At 37.5% G+C, this 18,746-nt stretch overlaps 2 protein-coding genes across 2 annotated transcripts; one reads left to right on the top strand and one right to left on the bottom strand.

Moving 5' to 3' along the window:
- The first annotated feature begins 339 nt into the window (after nucleotides 1–339).
- On the top strand, nucleotides 340–15,679 carry LOC107734424 (collagen alpha-1(XXVI) chain-like). Its single transcript, XM_016546375.1, has 11 exons — nucleotides 340–623; nucleotides 1,734–1,856; nucleotides 1,979–2,082; nucleotides 11,450–11,569; nucleotides 12,042–12,125; nucleotides 12,222–12,265; nucleotides 12,392–12,454; nucleotides 13,515–13,550; nucleotides 13,756–13,800; nucleotides 13,899–13,974; nucleotides 14,280–15,679. Exons 1-11 carry the CDS (start codon nucleotides 481–483, stop codon nucleotides 14,396–14,398), a joined length of 957 nt encoding a protein of 318 aa, XP_016401861.1. The 5' UTR covers nucleotides 340–480; the 3' UTR covers nucleotides 14,399–15,679.
- Nucleotides 15,680–15,785: 106 nt separating this feature from the next.
- LOC107734439 (myosin regulatory light chain 2B, cardiac muscle isoform-like) lies at nucleotides 15,786–18,162 on the bottom strand. The gene is made up of 7 exons (XM_016546391.1): nucleotides 18,075–18,162; nucleotides 17,480–17,566; nucleotides 17,322–17,397; nucleotides 16,660–16,764; nucleotides 16,318–16,396; nucleotides 16,159–16,207; nucleotides 15,786–15,983 (listed from the first exon to the last, which is right to left on the bottom strand). Exons 1-7 carry the CDS (start codon nucleotides 18,075–18,077, stop codon nucleotides 15,879–15,881), a joined length of 504 nt encoding a protein of 167 aa, XP_016401877.1. The 5' UTR covers nucleotides 18,078–18,162; the 3' UTR covers nucleotides 15,786–15,878.
- Nucleotides 18,163–18,746: the final 584 nt, after the last annotated feature.

Here is an 18,746-nt window from a genome sequence, read left to right as displayed (position 1 = left end):
GGGGCTTCAATACAAAACTTGTCGTTTTACCAAACGTTTGACCTGCATGTGGTGCTGAAGCCCCATTTTTCATAAAATATATATATTATTATTAATATGTTACGTATTGTACGTTTGGAACATCTGAGATATTTACTTAATACATATTATAACTCCCTGTACTTGTTTTGGCATATAGATTATACAGTACCTTAATACTACCTAGACCGCGTTTTGGATGTCAAACACGCCTGCAGCATTTTTGGCAATGCTGACTGTGATGTAGTAGGTACTAGATAGTCAGTCAGATAGGTTATGAGACACAGCCAGTGTTTTACTCCAGAAGAGGGAATTGTATTTTACTCTAGTCAGTGACTGTCTCTCCTCACCCGTCATTCAAGTCTTTCAATAACTCACTCAGGCGTTTAACACAACTCGTCTGAGCAGGATAAGATCAGATAAAGCACAGGGAATAAGGGAAGAGCTGTTAGACGTCGGACCATGCGTGAGGGATTTTGGAAACTTCTTTGTATTTTCATGTTTTCCTTTCGTGCTTTTAAAGCTTCCGCAGCTATTTATCAGGTTCCAGTGAGACTGCAGCGCACAGTGTCGGAACACAACACTGGAGCAAACACACTCAACAGGTAAACCTGTCACCGGCTGGAATAAACATTAGGTTATCGAACTGATTGATTTAAAGCCTTAGGCTATTATACTGCAGAATTATGGATTAAGGTAAATGAACTCAATAAACTTTGAATAGTTAAACAATTCTATTATTATCTTAACCCAACACCATTTTTATTTCTAGATATTTTATTCACAACTGTTTCTGTGACTTGCAACATTTCTATCTATCTATCTGTCTATCTATCTATCTATCTATGTGTCTGTCTGTCTGTCCTAAACACATCTGTGAAGGCCCCTGTGGGCCCCCTAATTAAGTTCCCAGAAAAGGCATAAACTGAAACAAAGCCAAAATTATTTATGTTAAAAATGAAAAATGTTCTTTTTCTAAAAGACAGTGGGCAAAATATTTTATGGTTTTACATGCGGTTGAGGTTGAGCTCTTTAGTCTAGACGTGTGGAGCTTCTTGTGTGTCTGTGGTCTGGTCACAATTCATCACAGTCTGTCCCGTGAAAAAATTATGGTCAGTGACTTGAATAATGAAACAAACAGTGCCGGGTCACAATCCTGGGATGTTTTGAATCATTTGAGATGTATCAGAAGGGCAGTTTCCCAGATTGAGTTTAGAAACAAAGCATGCAGATGCAGGCACACATTGTTTTTTTGTTTTAGTTCTCTTCAAGAATGTCTGTCAGACTCTTTTGGGTGTTATATGAATGTCGGGAGAGAATAAATCATTCAGTCTCCCGTGGTAAAGGAAAAAAGATATGCTTGTGCCACTGAGAGGGTCTCTCAGAGGACCCTCAGTCCACTGTACTGCATTTTATCTTGCTTTTGAAGTGAAGGAGATTCATGTAGAAACATAATGGCACTAAAACTATTGAAGCCACATAACTGTTTGCTTTGCAGTGCCATCAATCTGAGTTTTGTGAAAATAAAATTTCAAGCTCTCTACCTAAATCTCTTATTTTCCATGATTTAATTTCCTTATTTTCTGATATGTAAATAAATTTGCACATTCATTTCTCCATGGATTTTTTTTTTCTGTTTAATTCTTGATTTTACAGTATTCTGATTTGTCTGTTCTTTGTCATTATCGTTGTTTATTCAACATGGAACGAATAAGGAACTGGTGCCAGTACACATTACAGAAGACCGTTTCATGCCAGACGCAAAATGGGACAGAGACTGTTGTGCAGCGGCTGTTTCAGAGTTGCCGATGGCCTGGACCATGTCCAAACCTCATCAGGTACAGAGAAAAGAAATGATCTCATGGTATACACTGGGTTATACTCTGCTATTCACTCTCACATTAACTTGGACGACAAGTAAAAGACTCTGTGCGTGCTTTGCCTCTCTGTATTTTCCCAGCTACAGAACTCTGGTGAGACCCGTGTACAGAGTGACCTACAGGAAAATCACTTCTCTGGAATGGCGATGCTGTCCAGGATTCCATGGAGAAGACTGCAGAGAGGGTGAGGGAGCTCATTTTTTGCTGATTTCAAGTTCACTGAAGCATTACTGAATCAATTGAATGGATGTAAGACAAAGGAATTGTTATGTGTTGTGAGCCAATTACATAGACATTTCTTAGTGGTGTTTGCTAAGACAAGCAAAACATAGCACAACTAGCCTATAATAGAGATTTTATGGTTGGCCTGGCAACCACGCTGAAAACCCAGGCATAGGGATATTGTGGTTGGCCTCTTTCAGCAACCACATAAAAACCACTTAGAGCAAACACTTAGCAATGCCTTAGCAACCACCCGGAACACCCAAACATACGCGGCATCCAAAATCAAATACTTTCCTACTATATAGTATGTGAAAAACAGTACGCAAACAGAGTAGTATGTCTGAATTCATAGTATTCGAAAAACAGTACCCGGATGACCTACTACTTCCGGTGGGATTCTGAAGTGCGCATTCGATGGACGCTTAACTATCCCATGAGGCCACGGGAGAGGATTGATGAGTGTCAGTGAAGTGGCACAACTGATGCTGGTAGGTCACATGACAGTAGCAATATGGCAGATGCAGTACGTCTGAGTTTCATTCATTCTACCCATTATAGAGCATACTTATTTAACGGTCGCAAAGTAGGTTCTAATTCATATGTAGTACATACACAGACAGTACCCGATTTTGGAAAATTACCGATAGTGATTTTGTGGTTGGCCTCTATTGGCTTGTGTAAGCAAGCAATCACGTAGAAACCACTCAGGACACCCTAACAACTGCATAGCAATACCCTAATCTTATCTTGCTAGAGGGAGCGCCTCACGTGATCTCACACAGCAGATCGTCATTGACGTTTCAGCAATGTTTACATATGTTAGCTAGCATGCTAGCAACTTTCTACACTCTTTGTCCTTACGGTTGTGGTAAGTTTTCAACACATTATCCATTATCCATCTCCACTATCCAACAGACCTGTAAAGCAGCTTGTTTCGCGTATTGACTATTGTGAAAGTACTGATGTAATCAAAGCCTTCATCATCCTGATTTAAAATCCTAAATATCAAACATGTTTGATATTAATGGGGGTGACCCCAATTTGTGTGCGAGCAGATTGAAAGGTGCAAGATTCGATCTGTAAATGCCTCACATTACCAGATAAACCGCACCGAACATCAGAACTGATCGAGGTCCTCAAAAAGATTTTTTTCTCCGATTCTCGGGAGGGGAAAATCGGGGCTAAATCGGCCTAAAACTCCTGTTGGGTGTGCCTGGCTTAAGACAAGCAAAACATACCAAGATTATCATAGAGATTTCGTGGTTGGCCTCTTTTGATTTGTGTAAACAAACAAACACACAGAAACCACCCAGAACACCCTAGCAAATACCTGGAACACCCTAACAACCACATAGCAACGTCCTGGGAACCACGTAGAACACCCAGGCATTGATATTTCATGGTTGGCCTCTTTTGATTTGTGTAAGCCAGCAACCATATAAAAACCACCCAGAATACCCTAGCAACCACTCAGAACACCCTAGCAACCGCATAACAATGCCCTAGCAACCACCCAGAACACCCTAACAGCTGCATAGCAATACTCTGGCAACCACCCAGAACATCCAGGCATAGGGATTTTGTGGTTGGCCTCCTTTGACTTGTGTAAGCCAGCAACCATATAAAAGCCACCCAGAATACCCTAGCAACGACTAAGAACACCTTAGCAACTGCTTAGCAATGCCCTGGCAGCCGCCCAGAACACCCAGGCATAGATATTTCATGGTTGGCCTCTTTTGATTTGTGTAAGCAAGCAACTACATAGATACCACTCAGAACACTAGCAACCACCCTGAACACCCTAGCAACTGCACAGCAATGCCCTGGCAACCACGCAGAATACCCAAGCATCTAGCAAGAGATTTGCATGAGCAAACACCACTCACATTTGACTTGGCATGGTTTGGTGGGTGGTTCTTTTTTAAATTTAAGTCTCTTAGCAACAACAAAAAAAGATCCCTTACATTCATTGTGTGGGTGAGAATGTGAGTGACAACAGCTCATCTGACTGTGGAAATCAAGCATCTGGGTGAAATCCCAAAATGAATGAGTCATAACTATATGCCAGTCTGAATGTATTTCCTTTCTTACTATATGAACACCAAACACTTTAGTGCAAAACATCCATAAACATGTTTCTATATTAACCAGGAGAAAATGCATTAGGACTATGTTACAAAACATGCTCAGATTTGCCATGACACAAAAATCTGCAATCGAAAGTCTTAGATCTGAATATGAATATTATCACGCCATGTCATATGAGCACAGTTACACTCCCTACTGACTCACTTTACTGTTATCCTAGAGAGATAATCATAATCAAAACCAGCACAGCTCTGGGTCTTTGCATATATTGGGTAAATAAATTTTAATTGACACTGAAATAAATAGCTAGAAGAAAATATTTGAGGAAATATTTGAGGAAATGAGTCAGTGCTTTTGATTCATTTTGATTCATTTGACAGTACAGTTAGATGTGGTAGAGGTCACAAGAGTCCAAATAATTTCTGATCCAATAGGGATAATTTATCTATGACACACATTCTCATGTTTTTCTGGATGGGAATGGTTTAATGTCAAACAGCTCAAGTTAGGTCAAAGTCTGTGTGAGATCCCAGCATTTCTAGTTGTCATGTGTAATGAGGCCTAACAAAGAATGTTGTGTCTGATTTCACTCATTATGGACACTTTTTATAGTCCCGGGTTTGGAACATGGAAGTAAACATTAGCAGGCTAAACTTGTACTTGTACTTGGTAGATGGAAGATAACAGCGAATATTATTTTAGCATATCCAGTTTGCTCCAACAGCAGCTGTATTATTTTAATACAAGGGTAAAATAACACAAAGTGTTATAAAAACAAGAAAACACTACACGTCAACTACCAGTTAGTGTTAGTAGACTGTCTACTTAATATCTGCTAACACTTTATTTTGATAATAATAATCTGAATATAATAATCAGATTATAAGTAACTTTGCAAGTACGTCAACTCATTCTACTAACCCTAACCCTAATGTAACAGTCTACTATTACTCTAATGAGAGTTATTTGACATGTAGTTGCAAAACATTACTTATAGTTAGTAGAATGTCTAAAGTGTGCTATCGAAATAAAGTGTAACCAATATGACAAACTTTGAAGGTTTCAAAGGGTTGATTCGCATAGAATGCGTTTTTGTGTTTAACAATGCAAGATGCAGGGAAGGAATGCAATGGGAAATGTGGAATGGGGAAAAAACGCAAAAGTTAAACTTTTTTTTTTTTTGACTAAGAATGAGTAGACGTCAAGGAATGCACTGGTGCAAAGCTGTTGAGGTGTGGGTGGGTGGTTGCAGCTGGGATCGACAATTGTAAGAGATCCTTTGTCCCATAACCATATTCCAATTGTCAAAAGAGAGGAACTCCCAGAGATAGCATTCAACAAATCAAAAATCATCAACAATATAATATAAGACTTGGTTATGCTTTTGGATTCGATGTAGAATTTCAATTGATTTCTCATAACCCATGGGGTTTTCAAGCTTTTTGTGATAACACGCTATCGTTTAAATGTTTCTTGAGAGGCAAATCAGCATATTAGAATGATTTCTGAAGGATCATGTGACAATGAATACTGATGAGTAATGAGGGCTGAAAAATTCAGCTTTCCATCACAGGAATAAATAAAATTTTAAAGTACATTGAAATAGACAACAGCTATTTTAAATTGTGATAATATTTCATAATATTACTGTTTTTTTTGTTGTTGTTTTTTCAAATAAATGAAGCCTTGGTGTGCATGAGACTTCAGAAACATTATAGACTTAAGAATAGACATTAAACATTAAAATCTTACCGACCTCAAAGCTGAACAGTTGTTTAAATTGTGATAATATTTTCATAATATTACTGTTTTTTTTGTTGTTGTTTTTTCAAATAAATGAAGCCTTGGTGTGCATGAGACTTCAGAAACATTATAGACTTAAGAATAGACATTAAACATTAAAATCTTACCGACCTCAAAGCTGAACAGTTGTGTAGAAATACTTGTTGTTTCTGAAAACTGACTAACTAATGAACTACTGAAAATATGTAATTATTATCTGGAAAGGTTTTACTTATTTGCATAATACAGCATAATACAGTGTATCTTTTTTCCACTATTAGAGTGATGACAGAGAAGCAGAGAAGAAACATTTTCAGTTCAGTTCAGATGTATTTGTAAAGCGCATTTATCAATTCAAATGATTACTCTAACGTCTCACGTTTTACATTCCAGCTATGAACTCTTACCCTCTGGGAGAAGGTACAGGATCCCACGCTGCAAATTGAACAGATTCAAAAATTTGTTTGTGCCGGTATCTATCAGGTCGCTGAATCTGGAGCAGTGAGTGAAGCAGTTTTAGTTTTTATCTGATATCTGTGATGGTGTATATGGATGTGAATGTCTATTGTGTATGCACAGTATTTTTAAATATTCTTAGGTGTACCAGGTGATGTTGGAATGTTGGTTTTGAGTCTACTCCAAATTTCACCTACCAGGGACAATAAAGTATATTTCATATTCACATTTCATTTTAAGTAAACATGTTAATTTTAACAGATCAAAAAATAAATTTTGTAAAATGTTTTGTGTCGCCTTAAAATTGTTTTTACCATTTGGTGCAGCTCTACTTTTTTTACTTAATTAGTCATCATGGCGCAGATAACGGTGGTTTGGGGAGTTATATCCCTAAAAGGAAATCTAAACAAAAAGTTGTGGATCCTGAAAAGTACACTCACAAACTAATTAATTTTACAGTAATACATAATATCATGGCTCCCTTGGGGTTCCTGGATCCCAACCACTAAACCCTGAAGACATTAGTCATTCATGGGAACAATTCCCATCAGCAGAATTACTTGGGTACTCGAACTTCCCATAATGCCCTGGTCAGAGTCTTATCCATATCTATATAGTCAGCTCCAACTGTCTTTCTTACAACCCCATACCAGGTTGCCAGAAGGCCTGGCAGAGGTTCAAATATATCACCTGCTCTACAAATTCCTTTAAATTGAGATTGTGATCAGTACCCCTAGCTGTGAGAGTGGCTGTGGGAAAATGGGATGTCTGTGGTGTGGTATCTGTGTGTGCTGCAGCCCCCTCAGCTGCCTGTAACGGGTGAGATCATCTCATTTCTGTGGTGGAGCACAGATGGTCATGCCATTGAAGTCTACCTGTTCGTTAGGATAGCTTGTACGACAGTGAACCCAAAATTGTATTTAACCCATGATGAATATAAGCAATTAGCAAATTATTTCAAGTCATTTTTAGGGCACAATCTGCTAATTCAGCTAATTCAGACTGCACAGACAGACGCCAACAAACACATTCATTGGATTTTGTCAGATCAGTGTGTTATCCCTGTCAGCGTCTGCTGGCATCAGCCAGTGCTTGTTTTTGCTGACTGAACATGTTCATTCGGTGTTTGGCGGGATGTGCAGTGTCTAAGAAATGACATACTGTAATCTGGTGATTAGCAGTGAGAATTAACCTGTTTGGCAAACTACCGAAAACAACTTTGTTTTGGCATGATTTTGTTCAAAATGACGTCACACCAGTTCTTTCTTCGATTTCACTTGAATTATATCATGGCCTTTATGATTTAACAACTTTTCAGACCAAGAAACACATCTGATCCAGCTGGACTGTCCAACTACCACCTAGTCACCAACTTGCTTGTTTGGTTCCCGTACTGCCAGTGTAAGAACATACGCTCTTAGAAAGAAAGGTACAAAAGCTGTCACTGGGACGTTAGTCTTTCAAAGGATACATCTGTGTACCGTATTTACCCCTAAAGTTAGCATTTTAGTACCTTAAGGCTGATGATACACGGGGCAACTTTTTGAGCAATTTTGCTTGGGCACTTTCCCATTGAGGATGGGTAACGCATTTCTATCTGGATACTTTAGATCGGTTGTGGGCCCTGTGTCTCACCTGGTTGCCCGTTGACGGCAACATTGCTCAAAAAGTTGCCCCGTGTATCATCAGCCTAAAGGTACATATTTACCTAAAGTGTATATATTAGTACCTTTTGAAAAGGTGCCGCCTCAGTAACAGCTTTTGTACCTTTTTTACTGAGAGTGTAGGCTATGCATAATAGTCTAAAAACAGTATCACAAATGTAAATAGATCAGAAACACGAACATCACCATTTAAACAAATGCAAGGCAGCACAGCTGTAAGGTATGGTAGGATACTTGCAGCTGGGATCAACAGCTGTAACAGATCCGCAATGGTATTCCAACTGTCAATAGAGAGCAACTCCCAGTGATATTATGGTTCATATGAAATGCCCACAAGAATCCAATTTTAATTATTTTGGTTTTTTAAAGTAACACCTGGGGGCTCTAGTTTATTAGAGGTTAGGTCCTTCACAAACCAAATTAGCGAATGGAGACTTACGTGAAAGTGCATTGAAATTAGATTTGTTTAGTCTGCTTATATATGCTTTAGAGGGATAAACTTCCCAGCCAATGAATCCCAAAGTGGAAAGGCATGCAGTTACCAGTCTTCCTGCAATGCATGTGCCCAAAGTATTTGTTTGAGGGCAGATACAGAGACTGAAGTTCATTACTATTAAATCGATATGAATTCAGCATAGAAGCAAAGGTTGATGATGTAGATCTTTAGATCTGGCAATACAGATAATTCTAATTCTATCTGAAACTTTCATTGCTTCGCAGTTTACCAATAAACCACTTTTATAAACTAAATTCACCCTGAAGAACATGCTAAAGTTTCTTGTGTCTTCATAATCTATGAAAGCCCCATCAGTCTCTGCCAAAATGCTGTTAATGGGTGTGGAGTCTTAATGTGGTCAGCTTGCATGTATGATTTGTGTATTTGTACTTCTCCTAAGACACAAGTCGCACTCTGGTTTGGTACATCAATACATCACTGATGTCTGCGCTGGCACGTGTTTGCATAACTTTATTAACCATGTCAGTTTTTATAAAACCGTTGTGCTAGTTCCAAAAATGGGCAGTTTAAAGCCTCCCTCACATCTGCGAAAAGCATAGAGGTTCAGTATCTGCAGATCCCATTGTGCTGTGCTTCTTTACAGCTCATCCGTTGGGTGTTTTTCCAGAATACCCCAATGTTCGGCTGTCCACTGATCTGAGAGCTGGCCAGTGCACATGGAGAACAGGCATGTCAGACAGCTGGACATTTCATTCTGTAAACGTCAACAACGGTTTAACTTGCACACAGCCTTCTATCACACATCACCCAGTGCCATGGAGTCTCTACAAAATAAATATTATAAAATTAGTGTTTTTCTGAGCAATACAGATATAGAGTGAATGACATCCTTTGGGTTTACCATCATGGGTGTTTCCTCCAAGAGCAGAAGTGCAGTTAGCACAGTCCTTATGTCTTTCCACCCAGAAAAACAGAGACATGTTAACTTTTCGATTCTGTTGGATGTGCATATTGTGGTGAAGAGTGACAAATTTGTTCCTTTGCACTTTATGGAATGAGCTAATGTCCCTTCATGAGGTCTGGCATCCAGACTGTCCTTTGATGACACTGTGACATGCTTGTGGTCTTGAGTCTTGTATTGCAGTCAATTGAGAGCAGATGATGAAGCTTGTAGTTGTAAACGTCTCATTGGAAGAAACTAGAATTGCAGTGTTGGAGAGTAGATAACTAAAAGCAGTGACACCACTAACTTTGGTCCATTAACTACCCAAATTGTCCAGTAGTTTAGCTGTTTTCAAAATAGTGAAAGGTGGATTTATTTTAGTGAATGGCTTCTTTTGAATATACATGAACAAGTCAAAAAACAAGTCCTGCACTGTGTTTCAGGTCTTTTATGTCTTTCAGAATGTAATCTTCTGTTCCTGTGTTTTCAACCCACTCCTATAAATTAAGGATTTTCTTTTTAGTAAATTAGTTTGTTTTAAGCTGTGTTTAGTTCCTGATTAAATCAAGTCCTGTTCTACATTTTATCACATTAAAATATATTTTTTTAAAGAACAATTTTAATGCTCATCAAGGCTGCATTTATTTGATAATACGGTAAATGTTGTGAAAACAACAGTATACTGTGAAATACTATTACAATTTCAAATAACTGTTTTCTATTTTAATATATTTTCAAATGTAATTTACTCTTGTAATGGCAAAGATGAATTATCAGCAGTCATTACTCCAGCGTTCAGTGTCACATGATCCTTCAAAAATCTTCATCCTTCAAATATGCTGATTTGCTGTTCAAGAAACATTTCTTATTATTATCAATGTTGAAAAAAGTTGTGCTGCTTAATATTTTTGTGGAAATCGTGATACATTGTTTTCTGGATTCTTTAATGAATAAAAAGTTCAAAGAAACATTATGAATGCTTTACTGTCACTTTTGACCAATTTAAACTGTCCTTGCTGAATAAGTTTTTTTCTTTAATCTTACAGAATCCAAACCTTTGAATTGTAGCATACATCAAATTATGTGCAAAATAGGAATGGCAATTCATCTTTACATTAAAGTAGAACAGTTTTAGTCATTGCATCTCAAACACTTTTTATTTTGTGAATTTTGTTCTAAAATTTAATTTCTGATCTCATCATATGGTGATATTTAATTTCTAATCTCATCATTAGGTAAAAAATGGCTGTATTGCATTTCACATATAAAATGTCACCACTGAGAGATCACCTGCCATTCATCATCATCTCATTTCATGCCAAATAATTCCCAAATCTATGCAGTCTTGGAAGATCGGTCTTCTTCCATAGAGAGATCCAGCACTTTGTGGTTGTCCTCACCCTGACAAGCCCTATGCTGTGTGAAGAGAATCTCTCTTAAATGAGAAAGGTGAATGTTGGGGAAACCCAGAGTGAGATATTTCCCTTCACTAGGATTCCATGCAAATGGAAATTCATGGCTTGCCAGCATCTGGTTTTCCTGTTCCTTATTCTACCCTAGGGAGGGATGTTAACCAAAGATGTAATTGAACTCATTTAGTGTCTCTTCTAACAAATTCTTGTTGTTCATACAACTGTTATACAGTTATTTTGGTTTCACACTGAGGTTTTGGGATTGATTTCATTTTTGGACTTCAGGCCTGCGACACTGAAATGATCCTTGGAATTTTAAGTACAGTATGAAGTTAACTCGTGAGAACATCACAAACTTAATTCAGATCAGTTCTGTTGACCACTTTGTCTAGTATACAGTTATAATATTGCAAAAAACATTCATTAGATTGAACAAGCATAGAGGTAAGAACTATCTCTTTACCTTGACTGGGAATATTAAAACAAATATTTTCATACATTGAGCTCCACTGCTTACTCTACAGGACCTCAAGGGTTGCAAGGACCACAAGGTGAAAGAGGCCTTCCTGGGCCACCTGGGCCCCCAGGGCACTTCTCCATCAGGGGAGATGTTTTCACTCTAACGGCTAAACAACATGCCCAGTGTGAGTACAACAGTCCACATTAAACATGCTGTTTTATCATTTTAATTAATAATGGCGTTAAATTAATGCATAACTGAGTGGAAGTAAAAAAAATAAAAATATTAAATACTTCAGTTAATGTTTATATCCAGTCTTTGCACAAACTGCAGCAACCTTTCGCATGTTATTCTCAACATGACCGTAAGATGGCAGCATTGGCACAGTATCAACTTTAAAAAAAACTCTCAGAGATCTGGATCAGTTTAAGAGTCTGGTTGGCTTCTGTCTGTCAGCAATTAATCAGAGTCATTTGTTAGCTGTCTGTGAAGCAGCATGAATCTGGATAAACCAAAGCAGAACCTGAGCACCAAATCCTGCTGAACAGAACAGCAGTACAGCTGCTCAAATCACATTTGCTGCAAGTGGAGTTACATTTTTAATAGTACATCTGATTTGTTTTCACCTCAGTATGATCATATCTTACATGTCTCAGATGAGGATAGTGACTTTGCTGCCTATCGTGACCTGCAGGCTTTTCTTGGTCCTCCTGGGCCCTTCGGCCCTCCTGGTCCACCAGGTACACTAGAATATCAGAGCATACATAACAGCATCATCTCGTACCGCACAGCCATTTCTTTACACATTTAATCTTCTATCTGTACATCTTGAACAGGGCCTGCTGGACCACCTGGACACCCAGGTGTTCCAGGGAAAAATGTAAGACATTTTATATCATTATGCTCTATGATATGCATTTACAGTATGTATGTATGGAATAAATAATTGGACAGTACATATAGATGTACAAGGCACAGTATACTGATTAATTCACATTTATCATAGGCTGCCTTTAGCTTTGCAGGCACACCAGGTGACAGGGGACCCAAAGGAGATCCAGGAGAAAGAGTTAGTCATCGAAGGCCAACATTTAGATATAAATTAAATCTTAATCTTATACATTTTGCTTTTTGGATAAAAATATGTTTGTTTTTATTTGAGCTGATTAAATTGCATTGCTCTATTTCTGATAAGCTATTACTAAATATAATGCAGAAACTTAAATTTTCTGTAAAGCTGCTTTGCAACGATTTGCATCGTCAAAAGCGCTATACAAATAAACTTGAATTGAACTGAATTGAATTTGATTTATGACTTAACAGATGGCTGAGAGATTTATAGCATTTGCTTAATCCATTCACTCAGTGCTGTATCACTTTTTATGGTTAGAAATTCCCCTTTCTCTGCTGTTATGCTTCATGTTACCTTGACATCTCTTTTTGCATTCATCCATTTAGAGTGCATGAACTGTACTGGTTATGCTGAAATCAAAGAGCGCTTGAGTGTCATTGAAGCTCAGGTAAGATAGAAATGTAGGTAACCTCTTGTATTAACCAGTCACATATAAATTAAGATGGTAACTAAGCATGTGGTTTTGCTTTTTTTTTTTAACAGATAATGTTACTCAGAGATGCTGAGGCTCCTCCTTTCCCTCTGTCCAGCCAATCACCTGAGAGAACAGCTGATAATGAGGTAGACAGGACACACCCCTCACCAATAACACCCAATGCCATTGGCCGACCAGAATCTTCTATCTGTACATCTTGAACAGGGCCTGCTGGACCACCTGGACACCCAGGTGTTCCAGGGAAAAATGTAAGACATTTTATATCATTATGCTCTATGATATGCATTTACAGTATGTATGTATGGAATAAATAATTGGACAGTACATATAGATGTACAAGGCACAGTATACTGATTAATTCACATTTATCATAGGCTGCCTTTAGCTTTGCAGGCACACCAGGTGACAGGGGACCCAAAGGAGATCCAGGAGAAAGAGTTAGTCATCGAAGGCCAACATTTAGATATAAATTAAATCTTAATCTTATACATTTTGCTTTTTGGATAAAAATATGTTTGTTTTTATTTGAGCTGATTAAATTGCATTGCTCTATTTTCAAAGGGTCCACCTGGAATAACAGGAAAGCAAGGACAGCCTGTGAGTGCACATAGTGGATTGCATTTATATTTTCACAGTTCATTCATTCATTTGTTTGTTTGTTTTAATTACCAATTACTATTTTTTTTTTAAATATAATTTTTAATAAATAAATGCATTTATTTTCTAAATTCATTTTTATATTTATATATAAATGTATTATTATAAAATTCACTTTTTTCTTATTTTCTTTTGTTGTGAATAGGGTGTTCCGGGTCCTAAAGGAAAACCGGGAGAGACTCCAGGAGATGTAAGGCTGATGCACAAAAAATTGGGATGGTTTTTTGAGTTTTGGATGTGCTGTTATGATGATTTATTGTCACTTGCTAAAGCCCCGCCTTCTTGCAGGTGCAGCAGTTGAGGGAAGCTCTGAAGATTCTGGCCGAGAGGGTTCTCATTCTAGAGCACATGCTCGGCATTCATGGTGAGAATTATGGATTAATATTAATCTAGATTTCCAGTTATGAGTTCTAACTAGAGAGCGGTTGGATTCCAGAGCGCCATTATGATCTCATGGCATAAGCTGTTGCTGCCAGAGAGGTTAGCGTGTGTAGCAATTATTTAGTTATTGAGGTTCCATGAGGTTTGAGGTTCATATTGCTTTTAAGAATACAAAATGACATCAGAGGACTAGAAATATACAGCCAACTCCTTGTATTTAGACACACACATGGTTATGCAACAAATTTTTCTTTATTTTTGTTTCTTTCCTTTCGTCGCTCTGCCCAGATACTCTGTTGGACTCCGGTTCTGGAATAGATCTCCTGGCGGACTTCATGCTAACAGGCAGTGCTAAAAATGTTGCAGCTGCCAGACCCTCCTCTCCTCTTACCTCAGACAGAGAGTAGCCGGACTCTGTTGGGTATGAAGAGTAAATATTAAATAACAAACACTTGTGACCACAAGGCCTTTATCTCCTGTCTGTTGCTTTGAAGGACAGATCCCTATTTGTTTATGAGTATGATAAGAGTGGCACTGATCTTTTCTATTTTATTTACTTGAGTATTTTGTTTAATTGTAATATTCTTCTTTTTTTACATTTTGAAATCACTATATTTACCTGTCGAAAATGTGTTTTCTTTGCCATTCATGACCCGTTTTACTTGCATTTACTTAAGGGCAGGCCTTTATTTTAGCCATTAGGAAATGATTGGATGGTGAAAAGTGGGAACTACTTCCCAGAATGGAGTCGGACCGAATGTGAGTTTGCTAAAATGATGGCTAGTTAGCTATTGGTTAGAAGTGATGTCAGCAGAAAAAAAAGTTGTTTTCGGAGTAAGAGCAAGTTATGAAAATCTGATTTTCATGTCAACTTGAAGTGTCTATGTACTGTAGTTCATTTATTTTATTATAGTAAAAGTGAGGATTTTGGACGGGCAGGTTATCTGGCTTAATTAATCAACAAAGATGATACTTGATTATACAAAAAATGTTCTTGACACTATTCACTTCTTAATGAGTTTTATGTTTCATGAATAATGATTTAATACCACAGTCATTCAAGCAGAAAATAAATGTTTTGTCAAAGACTTTACAGAAAACAAAAAAGGCCTAGTTCTTGTCATTTCCTTTTTGTTTTCTGATTGATGACCTGTAATGACCTTCATGCACATAATTATATATAGCAGTGGCTTTGTATTAAAACATTCCCATCTCAAAACTCGCAGCAAACAAAAAATAGACTAGAACAGAACCTTAAAACCAAATTCGGCCTTTTGTGTGCATAGAAAGTGCAACGTCTACCACAATAAATTGTGTTTACACCTCTGCTCACCTGTTCTTATTCATAGAGCCTATCATTGACTCGCTGAAAACCCAAAATGGCGGAACACACCAAGGGCTGCTATTAATAGGGCTGCAGTGAATAGCTGGAGAGACAAAAGGCCCTGTTGACCTTGTTCGCAGAGCACCGTTCAACACGCCAGTGTGGCTTTAAGCTTATTGTTGCGCTTGAGCTTTTGTAATCCCCTCGGGAGGGAACGAAATCTTTCCGAATCTTGGGCTTTTTCTTCTTGTTGTGTTAAGAAAGAAAAAGTGTTTAAAGGTTTCCCACGGTAATGTTTTTACGGTATTGAGATCTAAATATTTTGCTTTGACTTTTTGAAATTAAATTTTATGGGAAAAATCTTTTATTTATTTATTTGAAAAGTCTTTTATTGTTGCCAGTATCTGAGCATGTTAAAACACTTTATTGCAATAACAACTGTAACTAGACTAGATGTGTTTTTTTTAATCTCTTTATTGACAAAAGGCGGGTACAGAGCTTAAGGAGAAGACAACACACAAATGGACATGAACAAACATGGAGAAACATGGGAAATGTAGTTTTTACTCCTGTTCCTTATCCTCTCCGTGGGTGATGACGTAGCACAGGTTTTTGTAATCCAGGTTGCCAGCCACATCCAAGGGGAAGTTTGTGAACATCTGGTTTACCTAGGTAAATGTCAAAAAATTATGATTAAAATCCATTCAACAATTTCCATGTATTTTAAAATTAAATATTGCATTTTAATGATTTTAAATGATTTATTTCCAAATTAAATAATACATTAAAATTTTGAACTGACACTTGTGCCTTTGCATTTCAAAAGAAAGAAAAGTATATTACCTCAGCCTCAGTAAATTTGTCTGCCTGGGACATAAGGTGATATTTGATCCTGTGAGGGGAAACAAAAGAAATATATTAAATTCTGTGCATTTGAGACTGTTTCAAGTCAAAAGTCGCTGATGTGCTGAAACATTTTTACATTTGCATAAATCTACTTACTCTTCTCCTTTAAGGATTCCTGTGCCCTCTGGGTCGAAGATCTTAAAGGCATTGAGAATAGTCTCCTCAGGGTCTGTACCTGTCAGTCACAGAAAGGTAACATATAATTGATTATTCTGTAATATGTAATAAGTCGAATACACTCTTATACATGTCAAAACCTTAATTAACAATGACATAAGTCATTTCTGGGGGAAGTTGCATTCAAAATCCAAGCTTCTGATGCAAAACTATGTGATACATATATCAGTATGCAGTGTGTCTGATATCTGCTGGGTTCTGCAGCTATTTGCACCTCATTAGCATGATTATCATTTCAATTCTGATAAATTTGATCCTTGCCTTTGAGCTTCTCTCCAAACATGGTGAGGAAGACGGTGAAGTTAATAGGGCCGGAGGCTTCCTTTAGCATCTCATCAAGCTCATCGTTGCCAACATTGAGACGTCCTGCCCAACATGCACATACAGAGATATACATTAATACAGAATGCCACTTCCTCTGATACTTCAAATGGAGTGAGAGTTAACTGTAATGTTCAGTGCAATAAAATGGTTATGAGAGCAATTTACAAGGCCAGGGGGGAAATTACTTTTGAAGCAAAAATTACATTCAAGTCTGAAGCCACACTGAAAATATGGGTTTTTAAGATTTCATTTAAACCTGACCCCTAAAATTTCTAAATAATTTTTTTTTTTTTCTAAATCAAAATGCAAAATAAAAGCTTTTTTTTTTTCTAGTGGTCTCAGATGTTTGGACCCTGCTATATATGCATTTATCATTAGTTTGATGGAATGATGACTTTTGCATCTAAATCTGTGACAAGCATAGTGCTGTAATCTCATTTAGACTTCACAGCATTCAGTATGAGTCTAAAGAGGAGCCGCTGTAATCCTTAAAACAATACTCTTGTTAGTTCAATAGGATAAACACCTTTAAGTATCAGAGACCTTTAGTGTCTCCAGTATTTACACTGTATACAGTCATTCAGTGAGGGCTGACTCACCCAAAGCAGCAAATGTGTCCCTCAGGTCGTTTTTGTCAATAAAGCCATCTCTGTTCTGGTCCATGATGGTGAAAGCCTGGAAGAGCATTCAGATTTACAGAGGTAAGTACCAAAAATATGCTAGAATAAAATGTTTAGGTAAATGAATCCTAACCAACCTCTTTGAACTCTTGGATCTGTGACTGCTCAAACATGCTAAATACATTGGAGCTGGCAGCTTCCTTCTTCTTGGCCTTCTTTGGTGCCTGGAAATCAAGCAAAGGTGGTTCAGATGATTTTGTCCAGGCTTACACTTTTTAAATGCAATTCTGAAGCACATAAAAATATAAAATTCATGCAAAAATGGCTTGACCCTCAAAGACATTTGTGTGTTATTTAACCACTTTTTGACATCGAGAACTGTCAAAAAAGTGGCCCAATTCAAGTAAATGTAGTTGCATTTAGTCAGAAATGCTACAACTTAAACACAAATCGGAACAGACAATGATATTCACTCACTGAAAACCTTTCTGAAATTACAAAAAAAAACATTGCTCTCATGACAAAGACCAAGATACATTGAAGTGAAACTAATAAAAATGCTCTAATTTTAAAGAGACAATTAGAAATACATGCAAAATATATAAAACCATCCATGGAATATGCACTTTCTAGCATAAAATAAAACATTCTCTCGGTCTGAAGGACAACACCGTTCAGTTTCACCAGCATTTCCATGTTAAAGAGTCCAAAATCAAAGAGATGCAGGCCTACCATTGTGAAGAGCTTCTCTTTACTCTCTTCTTGGTCTCAAAAGCCTGAGGGACACTCAGACGTCGTTGGTTTCCAGCTATATATTGGCACAATTGGCTTGACGGCCCACCTGTTCTATGTTTAGACAAAGGAGGAGGAACAATACAAGAATACTTGCCATATAGAGAATCACGTACCCTGCCCTAGCACCCCTCAGTTATTGTTATGGACAGATGCTAGTTGATGTGATCAGAGTATGTGGGCTTTGCTATCTTGGGATCATTTGGAGCGTCCTAACCCCTTAAGACTCATCTACATCTAATGTGTCGTTTAAAGACAGTGTGAAGCCAACTAGCTTCTCACATCAGTGCATTTGGTCAGATGATGACGCTATGTCTCTGCTACATGGATTACTTTAATGATTTGATGCTCTTGTTATATTGGTGATCAGTAGAGACACTTTTCATTCTTACAAGAATGATTTTCACAGTCAGGAAGCTTAGAGAGCAGACAGGGCTCAGGACCAGTCTAACAAGGGTTCATCCAGTGTATAAACTTTATTTAATGAGTGCTTTTGAGGAGAATCAATCAAAATGAATCTGAGAAACTAGATGTCCCTATATGAAAAGTTAGTTTAGCAAAAGTTTAGAAAGTATGCTGAAATGGATGTAACAGTAGATAACAGAAATATAA

This window comes from Sinocyclocheilus rhinocerous, unplaced genomic scaffold, assembly GCF_001515625.1.
Source record: "Sinocyclocheilus rhinocerous isolate Xijiao unplaced genomic scaffold, SAMN03320098_v1.1 scaffold1211, whole genome shotgun sequence".
Lineage (NCBI taxonomy): Eukaryota > Metazoa > Chordata > Actinopteri > Cypriniformes > Cyprinidae > Sinocyclocheilus > Sinocyclocheilus rhinocerous.
The sequence above is the reverse complement of the archived record's forward strand: the minus strand, read 5'-3'. Positions and strand labels throughout refer to the sequence as shown.

Coding starts and splice junctions, on each gene's coding strand:
- LOC107734424 (XM_016546375.1), top strand. CDS start 481: ATGCGTGAGGGATTTTGGAAACTTCTTTGTATTTTCATGTTTTCCTTT. Junction 1,857..1,978: donor CCATGTCCAAACCTCATCAG/GTACAGAGAAAA, acceptor GTATTTTCCCAG/CTACAGAACTCTGGTGAGAC. Junction 12,455..13,514: donor AAGGAGATCCAGGAGAAAGA/GTTAGTCATCGA, acceptor CTATTTTCAAAG/GGTCCACCTGGAATAACAGG.
- LOC107734439 (XM_016546391.1), bottom strand. Junction 16,208..16,317: donor GGAATCCTTAAAGGAGAAGA/GTAAGTAGATTT, acceptor TTCCCCTCACAG/GATCAAATATCACCTTATGT. Junction 15,984..16,158: donor ACAAATTTACTGAGGCTGAG/GTAATATACTTT, acceptor ACATTTACCTAG/GTAAACCAGATGTTCACAAA.